The sequence below is a fragment of the Pristis pectinata genome, chromosome 14 (assembly GCF_009764475.1).
Source record: "Pristis pectinata isolate sPriPec2 chromosome 14, sPriPec2.1.pri, whole genome shotgun sequence".
In the NCBI taxonomy this organism is placed as follows: domain Eukaryota; kingdom Metazoa; phylum Chordata; class Chondrichthyes; order Rhinopristiformes; family Pristidae; genus Pristis; species Pristis pectinata.
This window is the reverse complement of record NC_067418.1, coordinates 49,025,852-49,044,262: the sequence shown is the minus strand read 5'-3', so window position 1 is coordinate 49,044,262 and position 18,411 is coordinate 49,025,852. Positions and strand designations below refer to the sequence as shown.

General features: G+C 44.9%; 1 protein-coding gene across 1 annotated transcript in view; it reads left to right on the top strand.

Moving 5' to 3' along the window:
* The window catches only part of si:ch211-236l14.4 (SITS-binding protein), a 77,689-nt gene extending 60,469 nt beyond the window's left edge, over nt 1–17,220 (top strand). The window contains exons 7-10 of the mRNA XM_052028983.1: nt 2,659–2,795; nt 5,812–5,933; nt 9,958–10,137; nt 12,527–17,220. Of these exons, the coding sequence (XP_051884943.1) occupies nt 2,659–2,795; nt 5,812–5,933; nt 9,958–10,137; nt 12,527–12,703 (616 nt within the window). The 3' untranslated portion in view covers nt 12,704–17,220. The remainder of the gene's footprint in view (nt 1–2,658; nt 2,796–5,811; nt 5,934–9,957; nt 10,138–12,526) is intronic.
* Nucleotides 17,221–18,411: the final 1,191 nt, after the last annotated feature.

The following is an 18,411-nucleotide window of genomic DNA, read 5'->3' as shown; positions in this document are numbered from 1 at the left end:
TTTTTAATTTTATTTTATTTACAGCGTGGAAACAGGCCCTTCTGGCCCAAAGAGTCCACGCCGCCCATCTTAAACCTAATTAACCTACCTGTACGTCTTTGCAATGTGGGAGGAAACCGGAGCACCCGGAGGAAACCCACGCAGACACGGGAGAACGTACAAACTCCTTACAGACAGCTACAGGAATCGAACCCCGATCGCTGGCGCTGTAATAGCGTCGTGCTAACCGCTACACTACTGTGCTGCCCCTAGAGCTTAGAGCAGGATAAAATGTCAGCACAACATCATGGGCCAAAGGGCCTGTACTGTGCTGTAATGTTCTATGTTCTGTCTCTCTCTGTCTCTCTCTCTTGCTCCCACCCCACACCCACTGCACCTCTGCATCTTCCTGTGGGCTGTGGGGACCACAGCAATATATTTCAAAGAGATGTAGACATGCTGGTGAAATGAGCAGATAAATGGCAGATGAACTTTAATGCTGAGAAACATGAAGTGTTAATTTTGGTAGATGAGGGATATTAACTAGAGGGCACAATTCAAAAAGGTGTGCAAGAATAGAGGATCTGGGAGTATGCATGTAGTTTATTGAAAGTGGTTGGGCAGGTTGAGAGAGTGCTTAAAATCAAACGGGATCCTGGGCCTTAACAACAGAGGCACAGAGTACAGGAGGATGGAGTCACGACACAGGTTCAGCCACAACTGGAGTACTTGTGTTTGATTCTAGCTGCCAGGAACGATGTGAAGGCTTTAGTAGATCATCCTAGGGATGATGCCAGTTATGTGGATAGACTGAAGAAGATGGATAAGGGGTTGCTGGGGGGTTAATCTCCTTGGAATATGAGATCTGATAGAGACAGATCATGAAAACAGAGTAGACAGAGAGGAACTGATTCCATTGATAGAGAGGTCAAGAATTAGGGGACTTAAAATGAACCAGAAGTGACATGAAGGAAAGATTTTTATGCAGCAACTGGGTTATGAGGTGGAATGTGCCTCCAGGGGATTGGTGGAGGCACATTCAATTGTAGTGTTAAAAGGGGAGCTGGATAAGCATCTGAAAAGGAAGAATTTATTGGGCTATGGGGAGAAAGTAGGGGAGGGGAACTAGCTGGATTACTGTTTCATAGAGCCTGGATAGACATGATAGGCTGAATGGCCTCCCTTCACTTGTAGCCATTCTGTGATCTAGAAGGTTAAGATGGATGGGATCCACAGTGACTTCATAGTTTGGATTCAGAACTGGCTTGCCCATAGAAGACAGAGGGTAGTGGTGTAAGGGTGTTAGTGCTGTAGGTCTATGACCAGTGGTGTTCCACAGGGATCAGTGCTGGGACCTCTGTTTTTTGTTAACAGTTATATAAATGACTTGGATGAAACCGTAGATGGGTTGGTTAGTATGCAGACAACGCAAACATTGGTGGAGTTGTGGACAGCAAAGAAAGTTGCCAATGGATATATAGATCAGTTGCAGATAATGCCAGATGGAGTTTAATTTGGGCAAGTGTGAGGTGTTGCACTTTAAGGGAAAAGTATACAGTTAATGGCAGGACCCTTAACAGCATTGACATACAGAGGGATCTTGGGGTCCAAGTACATAGCTCTCTGAAAATGGCCGCAGAAGTAGATAGGTTGGTAAAACAAAATGCATAGGGCCCGAAACCTTGACTGTACTTGCCTCCGTGGATGCTGCCTGACCTGCTGAGTTCCTCCAGCACTTTTCGTGTATTGCTCCAGATTTCAGAATCTGCAGAATTTCTTGTGTCTCCATACGGCATGCTTGTCTTCGTTGGCTGGGGCATTGAGTATAAGAGTCAGGAAGTCATGTTGCACCTGCATAAACTTTGGTTAGGCTGCACTTGGAGTATTGTGTGCACTTCTGGTCGCCTCATTACAGGAAGGATGTGGAGGCTTTGGAGAGGGTGCAGAATAGGTTTCCCAGGACGCTGCCTGGATCGGAGGGTATTATTTATAAGGAGAGGTTGGACAAACTTCAATTGTTTTCTCTGGAGTGTCAGAGGCTGAGGGAAGACCTGAGAGAAGTTTATAAAATTATGTGAGGCGTAGATAAGGTAGACAGAATCTTTTTCCCAGGGTAGAAATTTCAAATACTAGAAGGCGTAACTTTTAGGTGAGAGGGGGAAAGTTTAAAGGATGTATGCTGAGCAAGTCTTTTATACAAGAGAGTGGTGGGTGCCCGAAACACACTGCCAGGGATGGTGGCAGAAGCAAATACAACAGTGGTGTTTAAGAGGCTTTTAGACAGGCAGAGGAATATGCAGGAATTGGAGGGATATGGACCATGTGCAGACAGATGGGATTAGTTTAATTTGGCATCATGTTTGGCACAGACATCATGGGCTGAAGGGCCTGTTCCTGTGCTACACTGTTCTATGTTCTATTGTACTGTGTGCAGCACCCTCTTTCTCTGCCTCTCATTCTTCATTCACTTGTTTACAGCAGTCTCACTTTCTCTCTTCCTCTTCCCCTTGCATCATCTCCCTGCATCCAACGATCTAGGAATATCCCTCCCCCTCCCCCTCCCGCTCCCTCAGTGTCTTGATCATGGAGTTTAACATAATTGCATTGTAGGTTGCTTTAATCGAGCATTAAGGATGTGACAGGGTTGCTCATTTAACACTTCTGTCTTGTGTACTGTAGGACTGCTCACTTGCCAATGTTTGTTCGAATGGTACCTCGACAGTCTGATTGGAGCTATGCAGGATTAAAGGGCCTCATTCCCTCTGTCCTTCACTACAGCTTGCTGGGATACAGCTTCTTCATTCCAGATGCAATAGGTAACATAATAGTGATGTGTGGATTTTGTGTTCTTGAGCGATGCCAGTCTTGTGTCAGTCAGCATTATTCATTCTCTCTCCACAGTCTCCCCCTCCACTCACCATTCTTTCCTCTCTCCTCCCAGTCTCTCCAATCTGTCCATTTTCTCCACAGTCTCCTCCACCCTTCCCCCATTCTCCCTACTCTCTCCACGTCGTCTCCACGCTCTCCACTCTTTTCACTAGCCACCCTCATCACTCTCCACATTCTTTTCCCTTCATTCCACTTCAAGATATTGCCACTTCCCTGCCACTTGTAGAAATAAACACAACCAACAGAAGCTATAGAGCAATTTGGTTATAGAAAAAAGCTACCATCTTAATCCCCCTAGGTCAACAACAGCAAAATTTGGTACCAAATAAAGCTCCCCTGACACTGTCCTGGCAAACACACTCAGGACAGCTACAGTACCAGTTAGGTATAGAGTTGAGTTCCCTTTACACTGAAATAACAAACATTTCCAGGACAACTACAGCACAGGTTAGGAAGAGAGTAGAGGTCCCCCTACACAATCCCATCAAATTCTTCCAGGATAGCGACAGCATAGGTTAGATATGGAGTAAAGCTACGTTTCTGAAACAGCTGAAAGCCGTCCCTCAAAATCTTTCCTTTGTATGTGGATTCAGCCACTTGGTAACTTGCCCACTTTTCCACAGATGTTTCAGGGATTGCACCTTCCCCGCATGACACTGTCAATAACATTACCTGTGGTGATGGGAAGCATACCTTTGCCGAGGCTCAGCTCCACCCCAGGATTAATGCGTGTGTTTTGAACTACTCCGCCTCGGGACTATCTGACCTTCAAACTCCTGTCCCTATATCAGATCTTCATCACTTTTGTACCACAGAATATTGGGTCTGCTCTGCACAATAAAAGCGTGATACATGACAGTTAAATGGATTGAGAAGAGGGCAAAATGTTCATAGAAGTTTTAAACTAAAATAATTAATTCAAAGAAAATGCTTTTAAAGTTTTTGAGTAAGTGTGTGTGTGTTACTCTTAACTTTAAACACAAATTGTTAATAAATTCAATACTTAAGGTTTATTTGTTGACAGGTTGCAAATGTTTGAATGTGTTTGAATGTAAGGCACACAGTGGTGTAGCAGGTAGTGTCACTGCCTCTTCCACACCAGATACCCAGGTTTAATCCTGACCCCCGGTGCTGTCTGTGTGGAGTTTACGCATTCTCCCTTCTCCCTGTGACCATGCAGCTTTCCCTCAGATACTCTGGTTCCCTCCCACATCCCAAAGTCATGCTGGTTGGTAGGTTAATTGGCCACTTGTAAATAGTCTCTAGTGTGTAGGTGAGAGGCAGGGGGGAATCGATGGGTATGTGAAGGAGAATAGGTTACAGAGAAATAAGTGGTGATTAAGGGGATTTGTCTGGGAGCTGACATAGACTTGATGGGGTGAATGGCCTCCTGTGTCACAAGGAAATATGCAAATGTCAGAGCCATTCCGTGAGAACTGCTGGCCATGAGTTGAGAGGCTCTGGAGCCATCCTGGGTCACTCTGGGAAACTGGAGATGGGCATCACAGTGAATGTCTGCACCTGGGTCCATGCTGGAAGGAAGCATGGTCCAGGCCACATGGGGGTGGTGATCTCAGGGAGGCAGAGGAAGCACTCCCGATTCTGATCTTGGCAGGTTAAGGGCCACTGTTTCTGCTACTCACTCCGCTCCAGGCTTCCTCCTGGTCTCTCAACAACTGCTGACCTGACCACTTTAAAGGCCCCTTTCATCCACAATTATCTTTGACAATTCCTGATCATTCCTTGCAGTTATTCTCCATCTCAGTCACTGCTCTTGATATATTCTCTATCCGAGTGACCAGTCCTATAATACTGAGCCTCTCCTGGCCAGTCTGGTACCTGAGCCTCTCTCGGTAATCCTACAATCCTGAACCTCTCCTGTGACCATTCCTGTAATACTGAGCCCCTCCCAGAAGCCAGTCCTCTAATACTGAGCCCTTCCCAGCAGACAATCCTGTATTACTGAGTCCCTCCTAGTGACCAGTCCTGTAATCCTGAGCCCCTCCTGGCGACTGTCCTGTAATACTGAGTCTGTCCATGTCCAGTCCTGTAATACTGAGCTGCCTCACTCAACTTGAATGACCAGTTCTTGGTTCTGGCGATGACAGATTTGGGAATAAGAGATTGAGTGGAGTGGCACTGTATTACTGTTTAGAAGAATGACATGAGATACCTTTGAAATTTACAAAATTCTTAAAGGGCTTAATGCAGGGAGAATGCTTCTTCCGACTGAGGAGTCCAGAAGCAGGGGGCAGCGTTTGACTAGAAGGGATCCCTTCCTAAAGAGGATTAAGACAGAGGTGAGGAAAATGTCTTTCACTCATGGTGGTGAATTTTTGGAGTTCTCTACACCACAGGCTAAGTCATTGGGTTCATTCAATACAGAGATTGATAGCTTTCTGGCTATTAATGGAATCGAGAGATATAGTGGTAGTGAAGTGTAAAATAACGCTGAGGTAGAAGATCAGCCATAACTGGGAGAAAGGATGACCCGTTCCTGCTGCTGCTACTTGTGTTATCCTGAGCTCCCTCCCTCCACGTCTGTGACCAGCCCTGTAATCCCTAATTCTCTCCCTCTACCTCAATGACCAGTTTTGTAAACCCTACACTTTTGCCCTTTGTTGAAGTTCAAATTGAAGATATCCGGGATTAGTTTTGGACGAAACAGTAATCTGTAGCAGAGTCCTGACAGCTGATGCCCCAGCGTTCACTGGTGGCAGGTGGTGGTGAAATGCTACCCAGGTCCTGGGCATCGGGGGCATATGACTCAACAAGTGTCAGGGTGCCCAAGCCCCAATGATGAAATATAGATGCACACGAAGAATGCGTCACAGCAGACGAGACTCATTCACTACCTCAGTGTTTTGGTCTTGAGTTCAAATTTCCAAATATTCCCAGGCAAATCCATTGACTGACCTTTGCTGTGTGTTCTTGTTCTTTCAGGAGGTAGTCCGACAAATGGCTTTCTGGCAGATGAGGAGCTGTTTATCCGGTGGCTGCAGGTTGTGACTTTTCTACCTGTGATGTCTTTCAGCACTCCGCCATGGGTCTTTGGGGAGTCCTGGGTATGTGGGAGAGAGGTGGGAATGTGAGGTGGGGATGTTGGGGGAGAGAGGTGGGAATGTGGGGGGAGAGAGGTTGGAATGTGGGGAGAGAGGTGGGAACATTGGAGGTGTCTGGGATCTGTAAGGACAAGCTGGAAATGTGAAGAGAGACCTGGTATTGTGGAGAAGAGTTGGGAATTTCATAGAATCATAGGCTGCAGTATAGGTTAAGCCATTTAGCCCATCATGCCCATACAAGTTCTCTACCAATTCCTCTCCAATTCATTCTCTGTAACTTTGCAAATATTTCTTCACCATATAATTACCCAATTTCCTTCTGAAAACCACAGTGGAACCTGCCTCTATCACATCTGCAGATTCCAGCCCCCACAGTGCATTGAAAGGATTTCCCTCAAGTAATTGTCTTCTCCCTTATTTTGTACCTGTGGCCTCTAATCCTGGACCCCTCCACTCATGCAAACATCCTCCCACAATGTACTCTGTCCAGACCCCACATCATTTTATATACTTCTATCAAATCTCTCCTCAGCCTTTTCTCAAAAAAAACAGTCCCAGCCTCTCTTAGCTATCCTTATCATTTCTAATCCCTTGTCCCAGAAGCTATTCTCGTAAACTTTCTCTGGTCTCTCTCTAATGACTTCATATCCTTCCTACAATGAGACGACCATAACTGAGGCCGGACCGCTGTTGTATAAAGGTCTGGCATGACTTCCCCACTTTCATACCTCTGTTGATAACTGTGTATGCCTTAATAACTGCTTTCTTAACCTGCCTTGCCACTTTCAGTGACTTGCCCACATCCCCCCAGGGTCCTCTGCTCCTGCTCCTCTTTTAGAATAGCATCCTTTATTCCATATTGACTCTCCTCATATTTTCTGCTGAAATGTATCACCTCATATTTCTTTGCATTAACCTTTATCCACCACATGTCTGCCCATTTCACCAGCCTCTATGTCCTGCTGCAATTTATCATGATCCTCTTTGCAGTTCACACTACTGCCAAGTTATGTGTTGCCTACAAATTTGGAAATTGTGGCTTGTACCCCCCAAGTATGGTTTATTAATTTAGAACAAAAAATGCAATGGCTCTAACACTCACCTCTGGAGAATGCTTTCACTTTCCTCCAGCTTTGTATCCACATTATCAGTCCCTTTTATGCCATGAACTTCAATTTCACTGATGCCTGTTATGCGGCACCTTATCAAAAGTCTTCTAGAGGCCCCTGTACACCATATTGACTGCATCACCCTCATCAACTCTTCTCACAAATTGGTTAAACACAACCTTTTCTTAACAAACCCATGCTGGTTTGCCTTGAACAATCCTTTCTCTTCCAGGTAACTATTACTCCTGCCCCAAATCAATGCTTCTAGAACCTTTCCCACCACTGAGGTTGAACTGTCTGGCCTGTGGTTGCTGGACTTATCCATAATCTCTTTTTTGAACAAGGGAATAACATTTGATATTCCCCAGTCCTTTGGCTGTATCTCAGTATCCAAAGAGTGCAGTGAGATTATGATTGGTGCCCCCATGATTTTCTCTCAACTTCCTTCAAAACTCCAGGAGACATCCCATCTGGCCCTGGTGACCTACCTACTGTAAATTCAGCCAACTTTTCTAATACCTCTGTGCCATCAATTTTTAACGTATCCAGTGTCTCACCTACTGTATCTCCTCCACTTTTACTTTGGAAGCACCATCTTCCCTGGTGAATCATGTATTTAGCACCCTAAAACAGCCCTCAGCATCCACGCACGTTCCCATTTTTGTCCTTAATGGGCTCCACTTTTCCATATACTATTTATATGCCTGTAAAACACATTTGGATTCCCATTGTTGTTGGCAGCTAATCTTTTCTCATCACTCTCTTTGCCTCTCTTTAGTTTTCACCTCCTCGTTGATTCTTTTGTGATCAGTTGGGTCCCGGTTGGTATTTACAACCCAACACATCATATGCGGCCTTTTTTTGCTTATTTTGCCTCTGTATCTGTTTTGTCATCTAGGGAGCTCAGGATTTGTTTGTCCTTCCTTTGTGCCTGGGAAGGTGCCCCAACTGTACCTGAACCACCTCTTCCTGAAAGGCAACCCATTGTTCTGTCACCGTCTTGCCTGTCAACTTTTGGTTCCAATTTATCTCGTCCAAGACACACTCATTCTATCGAAATGGACCTTCCTCCAATTAGTTTTTTCTTACTTTGGACTGTGCCTTCTCCTTTTCTATAGCTAACCTAAATCTTATGATTTTATGATTATTTTCTTCTAAATGTTTCCCCACTGAAACTTGACCCACCTTATTCCTTAGAACCAGATCCAGCATGCCTCCTTCCTTGTTGGATCAAAAACACATTACTTGAGGAGACTATTCTGGAAGTGTTTTAGAAATTCTTTAACCTCCCTGCCCTTAACACTATTGCTATCCCAGCTTATATTGGGGTGATTAAAGTCCCTTGTTATAATTAGTTCTTGCACTTCTCTACTTTACCTGAATATTCGCTCTTGTATGTCTTGCCTAGTTGCTGGTAACCTAAATTCCTTTTACTGTTTCTTACCTGTAAGCAGATTCTGTCTCTGACCTCTCTGCACGTCCTCTCTCTCCAGCACTGTCATATTTTCTTTAACCCACACAGCCACCCCTCCTCCTTTCTTTCTTTCCCTAGCCTGCCTGAACACTTTGTATCCAGGAACATCTAATGCCTGGACCTACTTCGTCTTTGAGCCAAGTTTCTGTTATCAACACCACATCATATTGCCTTGCAGCTGTTGGTGCCTGCAGTAGGCTAATCTTATTTACCACACGCAATGTGTTCACATACACGCACAGTAAACCTCAAGACCCACAAAACCAAAGTGGAAGTTAGTCATGCTTGATCTGGAGGGACTGCCTAAGATAGTATACCAAGTGGATTTATTATTTCACTTCCGTTTTTACATTTTACCCCGTAAACTCCATACATTGACCTAATCTTGTGTGATCTGTCTTTTGCATTTCTTTTTGCATTCTTGCCTTTAGTTTTATCTTATTATTTTATCTTATTCCAGCTTTATTTGCTGGTGCATTATAACGCCTGAACACTCTATCTCCTTCCTGATTCACTCTGGTTGTCATTACCCACATCAACGCCCTGCACAATTGCCCTTTTATTTCTTTTAACCTTCCTAAATCCCCCCTCGCCTGAACCCCTACCTTTTATTTCTAATTTAGTCTTTATCCCTTTGACTCTACATACTGACTCCCAACTCCCTGTCGAACTAGTTTAAACGCTCCCCAAAAGTATGAGCAAACATCCCCACAGGGGTATTGTTCATGTCCCTGTTGAGCTGTGATCTACCTGGTTTGTTGGGATCCCATTTCCCCCAGCAACTGTCCCTGTTCCTCAGGAATCTAAAGCCCGCCCTCCTACACCATCTCCCCAATCTCAAGTCACACCATGAAACTACTGGATTCTCGTGAAAATCCATTTGATTCACTAATGTTATTTGGGAAAGGAAATCTTCCATGACACCCATCCCACTTGTGTGGTTGGCTCCTAACTGGCCCCTCAGTTCAGGGGCAATTAGGGATAGGCAATGGATGTCAGTATCGCCAATGATGTCATCACTGCCAGTGATGTCATCATCACCAGTGATGCCATCACCGCTGTTGATGTCAGCACCACCAGTGATGTCAGCACCACCAGTGATGTCAGCATCCTAGAACTAATATAAAAACAAATTCTATGATTTTGTATGCAGACCATCAAAGCCCCTCCCAGACATGTGTTATTCTACAAATAAAGCATCTAACTCCCTAGCATATTCCAACTTTTAACACACTCCCATGTGTTTGTTATTTTATATTTAAACCATCCAAACCCTTAATCACATTCCAGCCTGATATTTGCAAATCTATATATAAACCACTGGAAGTTCTTGATTATATTCAGGTCTATAATTTACTTCTAAATATAAATCATCCTTGCAAGGTAACAGGGACTGCTATTCTTTAATAGAGTGATCAGTTGCTCATGACGATTTCTGTTTCAGATTGTGAATGTGACCCGGTCGTATATACACAGACACCAGGCTTTTGTAGTGCCACTTCTGTTGAAATACGCTGCAGAGTGGGCATCCCTCGGGCACCCCGTGTTTCGGCCGCTGTGGTGGGTCAGCCCAAGTGACCCAAGTACCTTTACCATCAACGACGAGTTTCTGATCGGTGATGAGGTACAAACAGGTTGTTCTGTCAACTTTAATTGTGTAGCAGTTACAAGCTAGCAGGTGCTTGGGGGCAGCTAGTACTGTTGATGATCAGACTTGGCTCTGCCTGTTAGTGTCTGTTTGCCCAGCCTTCTCAAGAGAAACAAAGGAGAAAATAACTGTTGCACAGCGTGGTGATAAATTTGCCTTGATAATGGAATTTCAGCAGCCACAGAACCCAATAGCACTGAGGCAGGATCCACAGCCCACCATGTCTATAGCAAACATCAAGTACCCATCTGCTTGAATCCCATTTACCAGCACTCAATAGCTTTTTAATGCCTTGGCAGTTCAAGAGCTCGATACTTGTTAAGTACCATTCCCCTAGGCAGCATGTTCCAGATTCCAACCACCCTCTGGATGAAAAGATTCTTCCTCAGATCCTGTCCCAACCCCTTCTCCCTTAACCTATGCCCTCTAGTTTGAGATGCTGCTGCCTTTTATAATTGGCCTGATTTTATTTTCTGTTGATTACAAATACAGGCAAAGTGAAAGGGTGTAGCATGAATTACTTCACAAGAAGGATGCAAGGTAACTGACTAGCCATAAACAGAATCATCAGGCTAATGACTAAAACCTTGGTTAAAGACATAGGCTTTAAAAAGGCAAAGGGTTAGAACTAAAGTTCCCATCAAAAATGTGGGTTTTGAGGAACCGAGGCAAAGGGGTTTAAGGAGGAGATGGTGGTGCAAGGGGAATGAAGGATGCACAAGAGGAGATCTGGAGCACAGAGACCTTGGTGAGTTGGAAGAGATTTCAGACAAACGGAGGAGGAGACCAAAGAGAAATATGAAAACCAGGCTTGAGGTTTTGAAGTTGGGGCCACTATTTGATGGGGGCAGGTGTGGGACAGTGAGCACAGGGTGCTGGTCACACGGGAGTTAAGGCACAGGCAGCTGAGCTCTGGGTGAGCTGAAGTTTAGGAAGGGTGATAGGTGAGAGGCGAACCCAGACAGCAAAGAATGATACAGCCTAGAGGTAGCAAAAGCATGAGTAAAGGTCTCAGCGGTAGATGAGCCAGACATGGATGACTGAAGTAGCCAGTTTTCCTGGTGGGAAGGATGTGGGGTCGGAAGCTCAAAGGTTGTAAACAGTCTGTGACTGTTACCGGAGAGAGGGTGGACTTGGTGGCTAGGGAACAGAGTTTGGTATTGGTATTGGTTTATTATTGTCACTTGTACCGAGGTACAGTGAAAAACTTGTCATACAAACCGATCGTACGGGTCAATTCATTACACAGTGCAGTTACATTGAGTTAGTACAGAGTGCATTGAGGTAGTACAGGTAAAAACAATAACAGTACAGAGTAAAGTGTCACAGCTACAGAGAAAGTGCAGTGCAATAAGGTGCAAGGTCACAACAAGGTAGATCATGAGGTCAGAGTCCATCTCGTCGTATAAGGGAACCGTTCAATAGTCTTATCACAGTGGGGTAGAAGCTGTCCTTAAGTCTGGTGGTACATTCAGGCTCCTGTATCTTCTCCCCAATGGAAGAGGAGAGAAGAGAGAATGTCCCGGGTGGGTGGGGTCTTTGATTATGCTGGCTGCTTCACCAAGACAACGAGAGGTAAAGACAGAGTCCATGGAGGGGAGGCTGGTGTCTGTGATGCGCTGGGCTGTGTCCACAACTCTCTGAAGTTTCTTGCAGTCCTGGGCAGAGCAGTTGCCGTACCAAGCCGTGATACATCCAGATAGGATCTATATGTATGTATAGATAGTTTGTGACAAAACCAAAGACGATAATGTTGTACTCAGTGGTTAACTGGAGGAAATTGTGGCTTATCTGGGATTGGGTGTCAACGAGAGTCTGACACTAGAGATGCTGGAGGTGGACAAAAGAGAGGGTGGAGAGATTGAACTGGTGGCTTTCCCCACACACTGGAACATGACCTTGTGTATTCCTGACTCTGTGCTCTCTACGGATGAATAGCTGCAAACTAAACTGAAGCATAAAAATATTTTCAGCACCATGGTTGACAGTAATAGACAGTAGGTTATCCTTTGAGGGTTTCACCACAGAGTTTGGGGCAGTGCTCACCCCATGTTCACATGTGTCTACTTTCCAATGCAATCAGTGGTAACCCCGGGTTGACGATTCCGCCCCCCCCCCCCCCCCCACGTCCAAGGAAGTGAAGCTCACCCTTTCCCCCACTACAGAGGTTAAAACTGGGTCCTTGATGGTATCACTAGAGGGAGGTCCCTTTAACTACTCAGCAACTACCTTCAACTGCTGGTCTCGGGCATTATCTTGCTTGAAGTTCCAGCATGGCCGCATTTTGCGAAGCAGTGTGGGGAAGTGCGTGGTTTCTGGTCCAGTCTGCTGCCCACTCCGTAACTGGTCTGCTTCCCACATGTAGGTACTGGTGGCACCAGTGACAGACCCGGGCAAAGTCCACAGGAACATCTACCTACCAGGCAACAGCTACCGGTGGAAGGATGTGAACACGGCACAGGTGTTCGACGGTGGGACCCTGCTGCAGGACTACCCCGTGGCTCTGGCTGACGTGGCAATTTTCATCAGGCAGGAATCCTAGGATCCTGCAGAGAGCCAGCAAGCAACATCCCAGGCCTGAGGGACCAAAACTCTTCACGGTTCTTGAACAGTCAACAGGACTTTTGTTACTGACCATAGCTTGGCTGCCTGCACTGTCTTAAGTGTCAGCAGGTGCCGTACACGGACTGCGATAAGGAAACAGCCCAGTCCGTGGTCGCCAGCTCCCCAGGGGGTGCTGTGCAAGAAGCGGCTCTTCCATCACCTACTGCAATTTGTGCAGCAGCTCTGGCTCAAACCTTCCACAACCATGCCTCAACGTTGCCTGTGAGGCTGAACTGTTTTCTAGTGATAGCTGAATTGAGTACTCAATAGGCACAGGATGGGAAGCAGCCCATGTCCAGAGCAAGGTCCAGGCCAGCCCCAGGCTCAGACCTTGGATTAGGGCTCAGATCCAGCTTCACGCTCAGGTTTAGGCCCAATGCTTGAACAGATCCAGGCTCCGGTTCAGGACCAGGCCCGACTCAGGGCCAGCACAGCCACAGATCACCACAGTCTTTAATTATTTCCACAGGCATTCAGATAGCAAAACTGTAGATTACGTTTAGTTTACAAAGAGAAGTGTTGTTGAGAAATGAACTACTTCCACATCAATCACTCAGCCTCATCAACACAGAAAGCACAGGTCAGACACAGAGTCAAGCCCCCTCTACAACATCAAATGATACACTCCCAAGGCAGGGGCAGCACATCAGACACAGAGTCAAGCTCTCTCTACACTGTCCCATAAATATTCCCAGGGTGGTGACAGCACGTTATAGACAAGGTGTGGAACTCCTCCTCACTGTCCCATCACACACTCCCAGGACAGGGATAGCATGGGTTAGACACAGAGTAAAGCTGCCTCTACACTGCCCGATCACACACTCCCAGGACAGGGATACCACAGGTTAGACACAGAGTAAAGCTGCCTCTACACTGCCCGATCACACACTCCCAGGACAGGGATACCACAGGTTAGACACAGAGTAAAGCTGCCTCTACACTGCCCGATCACACACTCCCAGGACAGGGATACCACAGGTTAGACACAGAGTAAAGCTGCCTCTACACTGCCCGATCACACACTCCCAGGACAGAGATACCACAGGTTAGACACAGAGTAAAGCTGCCTCTACACTGCCCGATCACACACTCCCAGGGCAGGGATAGCACAGGTTAGGCAGAGAGTAAAGCTGCCTCTTCACTGCCCCATCACACACTCCGAGGGTAGGGGCAGCACAGGATAGACACAGAGTAAAGCTGCCTCTACACTCTCCTGTTACATACTTCCAGCACAGGGACAGCATGAATTAAACACAAAGAACCCCTTACACAGCAAAAAAAAATGGTGTGTTGTTATCTATATAAAATATTTATTTGAATAGTTGACTCTGGAATGCTGTAGAAACACCACCTATCCCATCAGGCAATATCGAGATTCAGGAAGCCAATGCACCTATAGAGCTGGAAGTAGATGATGGGCAGAGTCCCTGAATAGAGACTGAGGTGTGGGAGAGCATGACGTGGTAAAAAAGGCCTTCACTGTCTGCCGTGTTGGTTTATCTTATCCTGTTGTGTGGTCTGATGTGAATCCTGCACTCCGTTCTTGCCGTGTGTCACCCCACTACCCCGCTGCCTTTATCCATCTGTGCCTATGTACGGCACTGCAGCCCTACAACACGTGGCTGTGTATTTCAAGGAGCAGTCACCATACCCACAGCGTCTGGGAGCTTACACTCCTGTTCTCCCCGTGACATCTGGTTACAGGCAGCAGGTGTAGAGGAATACCACCATCTCCACGTTCCCCTCAGAGCCACACAACGTATTGACATCACTGCTCTTTCATCATTGTTGGGTCAAATCCTGTGAACTCCCTTCCCAAGAACACTGCGGAAGCACCTTCACCAGAAGGGCCACAGTGGTTCACCACTACCTCAAGGGCGGTTAAGAATCAGCAATAAATGCTGGCCTTCCGATGATGCAGACATGCTGATAAAGATGAGCTGGCAGAGAACATTCTGCAGAGGAGTTTCTTTTAGCAGATGTTGGTGTCTGGAAATGAAGCTCCTTGTTAGGTTGGGACAATGAAGTGGGATTCTCCGCTGGAACATGTCCACACTCCAGGGTGTTGTGGGAAATGGGGAATCCCTGTGCTCCGATTAGAAGTTCGATCCTAAATGACTTTGGCCAAGTTATGCCTACATCCGGACACTGCACATTAAGCTGTTCTGGTGTTACTAGTAACGCATCTGAAAAAGATCTTACTTATCTTTGATCCTATTAATGTAAAAAACATCTTAACTACTGTGCACAATGGAATGATTCCAGGAACTAGCGAAAGGTTCAAAGTTCAAGAACCTTGCCTGGGCAGAATCCAGAGGATTGCACTGGCCTCATTCTACAACTCCCAGATTGCATACACATATTTGTACTTTTGCAAACAATAAATAGATGGTGAGAAATGTTAACCACAGTTCCACTTTTCTAATGTTTTGCTGCTAGTACACATCATGCATTCTCCATCTTTGCCATAACCATCATCAGATCTGAGACTGGGGTTTATATGAATCTGCCTTGTGTTCTTTATCCTGCTTTCATTGGTATCACTCAGTATCTGCTCATTACCCCTTCATCTGATATTGACAGCTGTCTTTGGGATATCTTAAAACCACACCAACTTTCAGCTTCAGATGGCGGTAACAGCAACTTTGCTTCCTTCTCTGCTTAAGCATTCACCAAAGCTGGAGCCTTAGTAGAGTACTAAGCCAAGGTTGGTGTCCTTTAGTGAAATATTAAACTGCTCCAGTAGCCTTTTCAGGTGGGTCTGTCGGGTGTTAAAGTTCTTGTGGACCCGTGTGAGCAACACTGTGTTCTCTTTGGTGTCGAGGCCACTGTTTCTTCCTCTACCAAAAACACATTAGAATTCAATGTATTCATGGGCCTTAGCAATTTGCACAGGCACCATCTAACAACACTTGAGATAAAGCAGTGCAGGTAATCATTTTTTCAAATGTAGTTGATAGATGTGTGAGGAATGTGACCAGGTTATTGGAGAGCTTCCTGATCTTTCTGATTGCTTCATGAAACCTTTCATGTTCCTTGAAGAAGCAGTAAGGCCTTGGGTTAATAACTCAAGGTAGGTGCAGCACTCCTTTGGCACACGCTGGAGTTTCAGAGCAGCCAAAATGATCATGTCCTGGAGAAAGGCTTAAAAACCATAACCTCTGGTCTCTTGCCACAACCATCAACAACACTTTGATCACTATTGAGCCACACCTGCAGAAAGGTTCTTCTCTTAAATGAAGGCAAACAATGCTGGAGATGCTCAGCAGGTCAGACAGCATGAGAGAGAGGGAAACTGTCAACATTCCAGTGCAATGACCTTCTCATCAGAAACTTACTCATACCCTTTTGAAGATGAGAATGTCTTCTGTTTTCCTATATTGAAGATGAGTGGTTCTGCTCCAACTCTACTCCCAAGACCTAAGCTTTCTATGCTTCCTACAGTACTTCAACCAATTGTTCATCACTTCTAGATTTACCTCATAGGGATGTCATTTAACCCTTTGAGTCTGTCGTTGAGTGAGATTATGGATGACCTGTGTCCTAACTCTTTATATCTTTTGCCTTAAATCCCTTCAGTGGTTATCAATATTTGCTCATTCTCAGATGTAGCATTTAAAAATTGTTTGCAGAAGAACGTTCTGCATTTCTACCTCCCTTTTCAGATGGAAATGTTTTCAATTTCACCCTTGAAAGGCCTGCCTCGAATCTTTGGGCTATATCCTGGATTTCTCGAAGAGTGGAAATAGTTTCTCTCTCCGCACCCTGTTAGTTCTCCTTCATACATTAAGAACCATAGAAGGATTGCAATAATGTGGTCAAGTGGTTTACTCCTCAACCCTTAAATTCCATGGAACAAAGCCCTTTTTTTGTGAAATCTCTCTTTAACTCTTGGAATCCAGGGATCATCTGAGCATATCTACTGTGCATTATCTCCAAAGCCAATGTACATTTTCTTCTGTGTGGTTTCCAGGTGACTTTTAGTAGAATGTGTGGATTGAACTAGGGCTTTGAACAGCTGGAAAGTAAATTCAATCCTCTTTAGATAAGAGGTACATATCCAGAGTCACCCCATTTAGCCTTTTTAATTCTTTCTTTGTACCTGTCCATGATGTTTTGCTAATCAATGTAGATGTACCCCTAGGTATCTTTAAAGCATTGTTCCAGATTTTTTACCATTTAGAAAGTACGCTGATGAATCCTTTTGGATCCCAGATCCATCCTTGCAGCTCTAGCTCTTGCCTATACTGCAATTCACTTGATACAGTCTTGCCCATCACAGACTCTTAAATATTTTTCTAATTTTATTGGTACATTCACTGATCTACTGTCTTATCCCTTTTGAGCTAAATGTTTATTGATCTATTATTTCCTATTTGGAATAAAAAACAGGGCTCAAACTCCTTTCCATTCATCCCTTCCTCTCAGGATCATAACAGGTAAACAGCGAAAACAGATGAACAGATCATAACAGTGCAGCACAAAAGGAAGCCATGCAGCTATTCGAGTTGAAGTGGCTCTTTCAAAGAGTAACCCACTTAGTTACACATCCTACAATTCTTTCTCTTCAAGTATCTTATCCAATTCCCTTTTGAAGGCTACTGTTGAACTTGTAACAACCACTTGCCAGACAGGGCATTCCAAATACTATCTAAAGTGCTGTTTATATAAAAAAAAAGAATGTATTTCCTAATGTTCTTTGGTTCTTTTATAAATTATCTTAAATCTGTGTCATCTGATTCATAATAGATACATTGGAAACAAATCCACTCTATCATATGAAGGGTTTGAATTCTTTGGTTTTTATTTTTGGTGCTGTACAGTTTGCTCAATTATCTTACAAAATTAGGTATTTTCAATTATTTAATAAAAAGACAAATGCATCAGTTTCTAGTTTCTAAATCATTGCAACCAAACTGATGATGGCAGTTAATAACGTAACATCCTCCATTATCTCCTGCTTTTCAGTCCTTGGCCAGCTGTGATGTGACTCAGTGTTTTTCTTTCCACAGATGCCATCTGACTCACTGAGCTTTCCCCACATTCTCCTTCAATCTTCCAGCAGCTGCAGCTGTTGTCACAGTTAGAACATGTTTCCTCTCTGCTATTTGCTTCTCTCTCCTCTGTTCTCCCTCCTCCTGCCGTTAACAAGCCCTTTGCAAACTCCCTCAGCTGATACTTCATCCATTTTCTCTTGGTCTCCACCCTATCAAAGACATTCCCGCATCCATCTCTCCATCCCTGCTGCCCCCCCCCACCACCTCCACCCTGAAATTTAAAACAAGTCTACTTTATGAATTTACCCATTTCTGATGAATGGACATTAACCTGAAACGTTACCCCTGTTTCTCTCTCCACAGATGCTGCCTGACCTGCTGAGTGTTCCCAGTCTTTTCTGTCCTTATTTCAGATTTCCAGTATCTGCACCTTTTTGCTTCCCGATTCTTAATTGTCTCAGGTATTCTACGCAATGCTAAAATTAGACAGAATCGTAATCTAAACTAAAATGTTCCTATTTTTGTCTTTAATGCTAAGATAGACACAGATCTGTCCTGGCTTTAAGCAGATTACTTCTTCAGCTGACTGGTGAGAGCATATATTTATGTCCAACTTCAAATACCAATGAAGGATTCGCCGATCTACCAT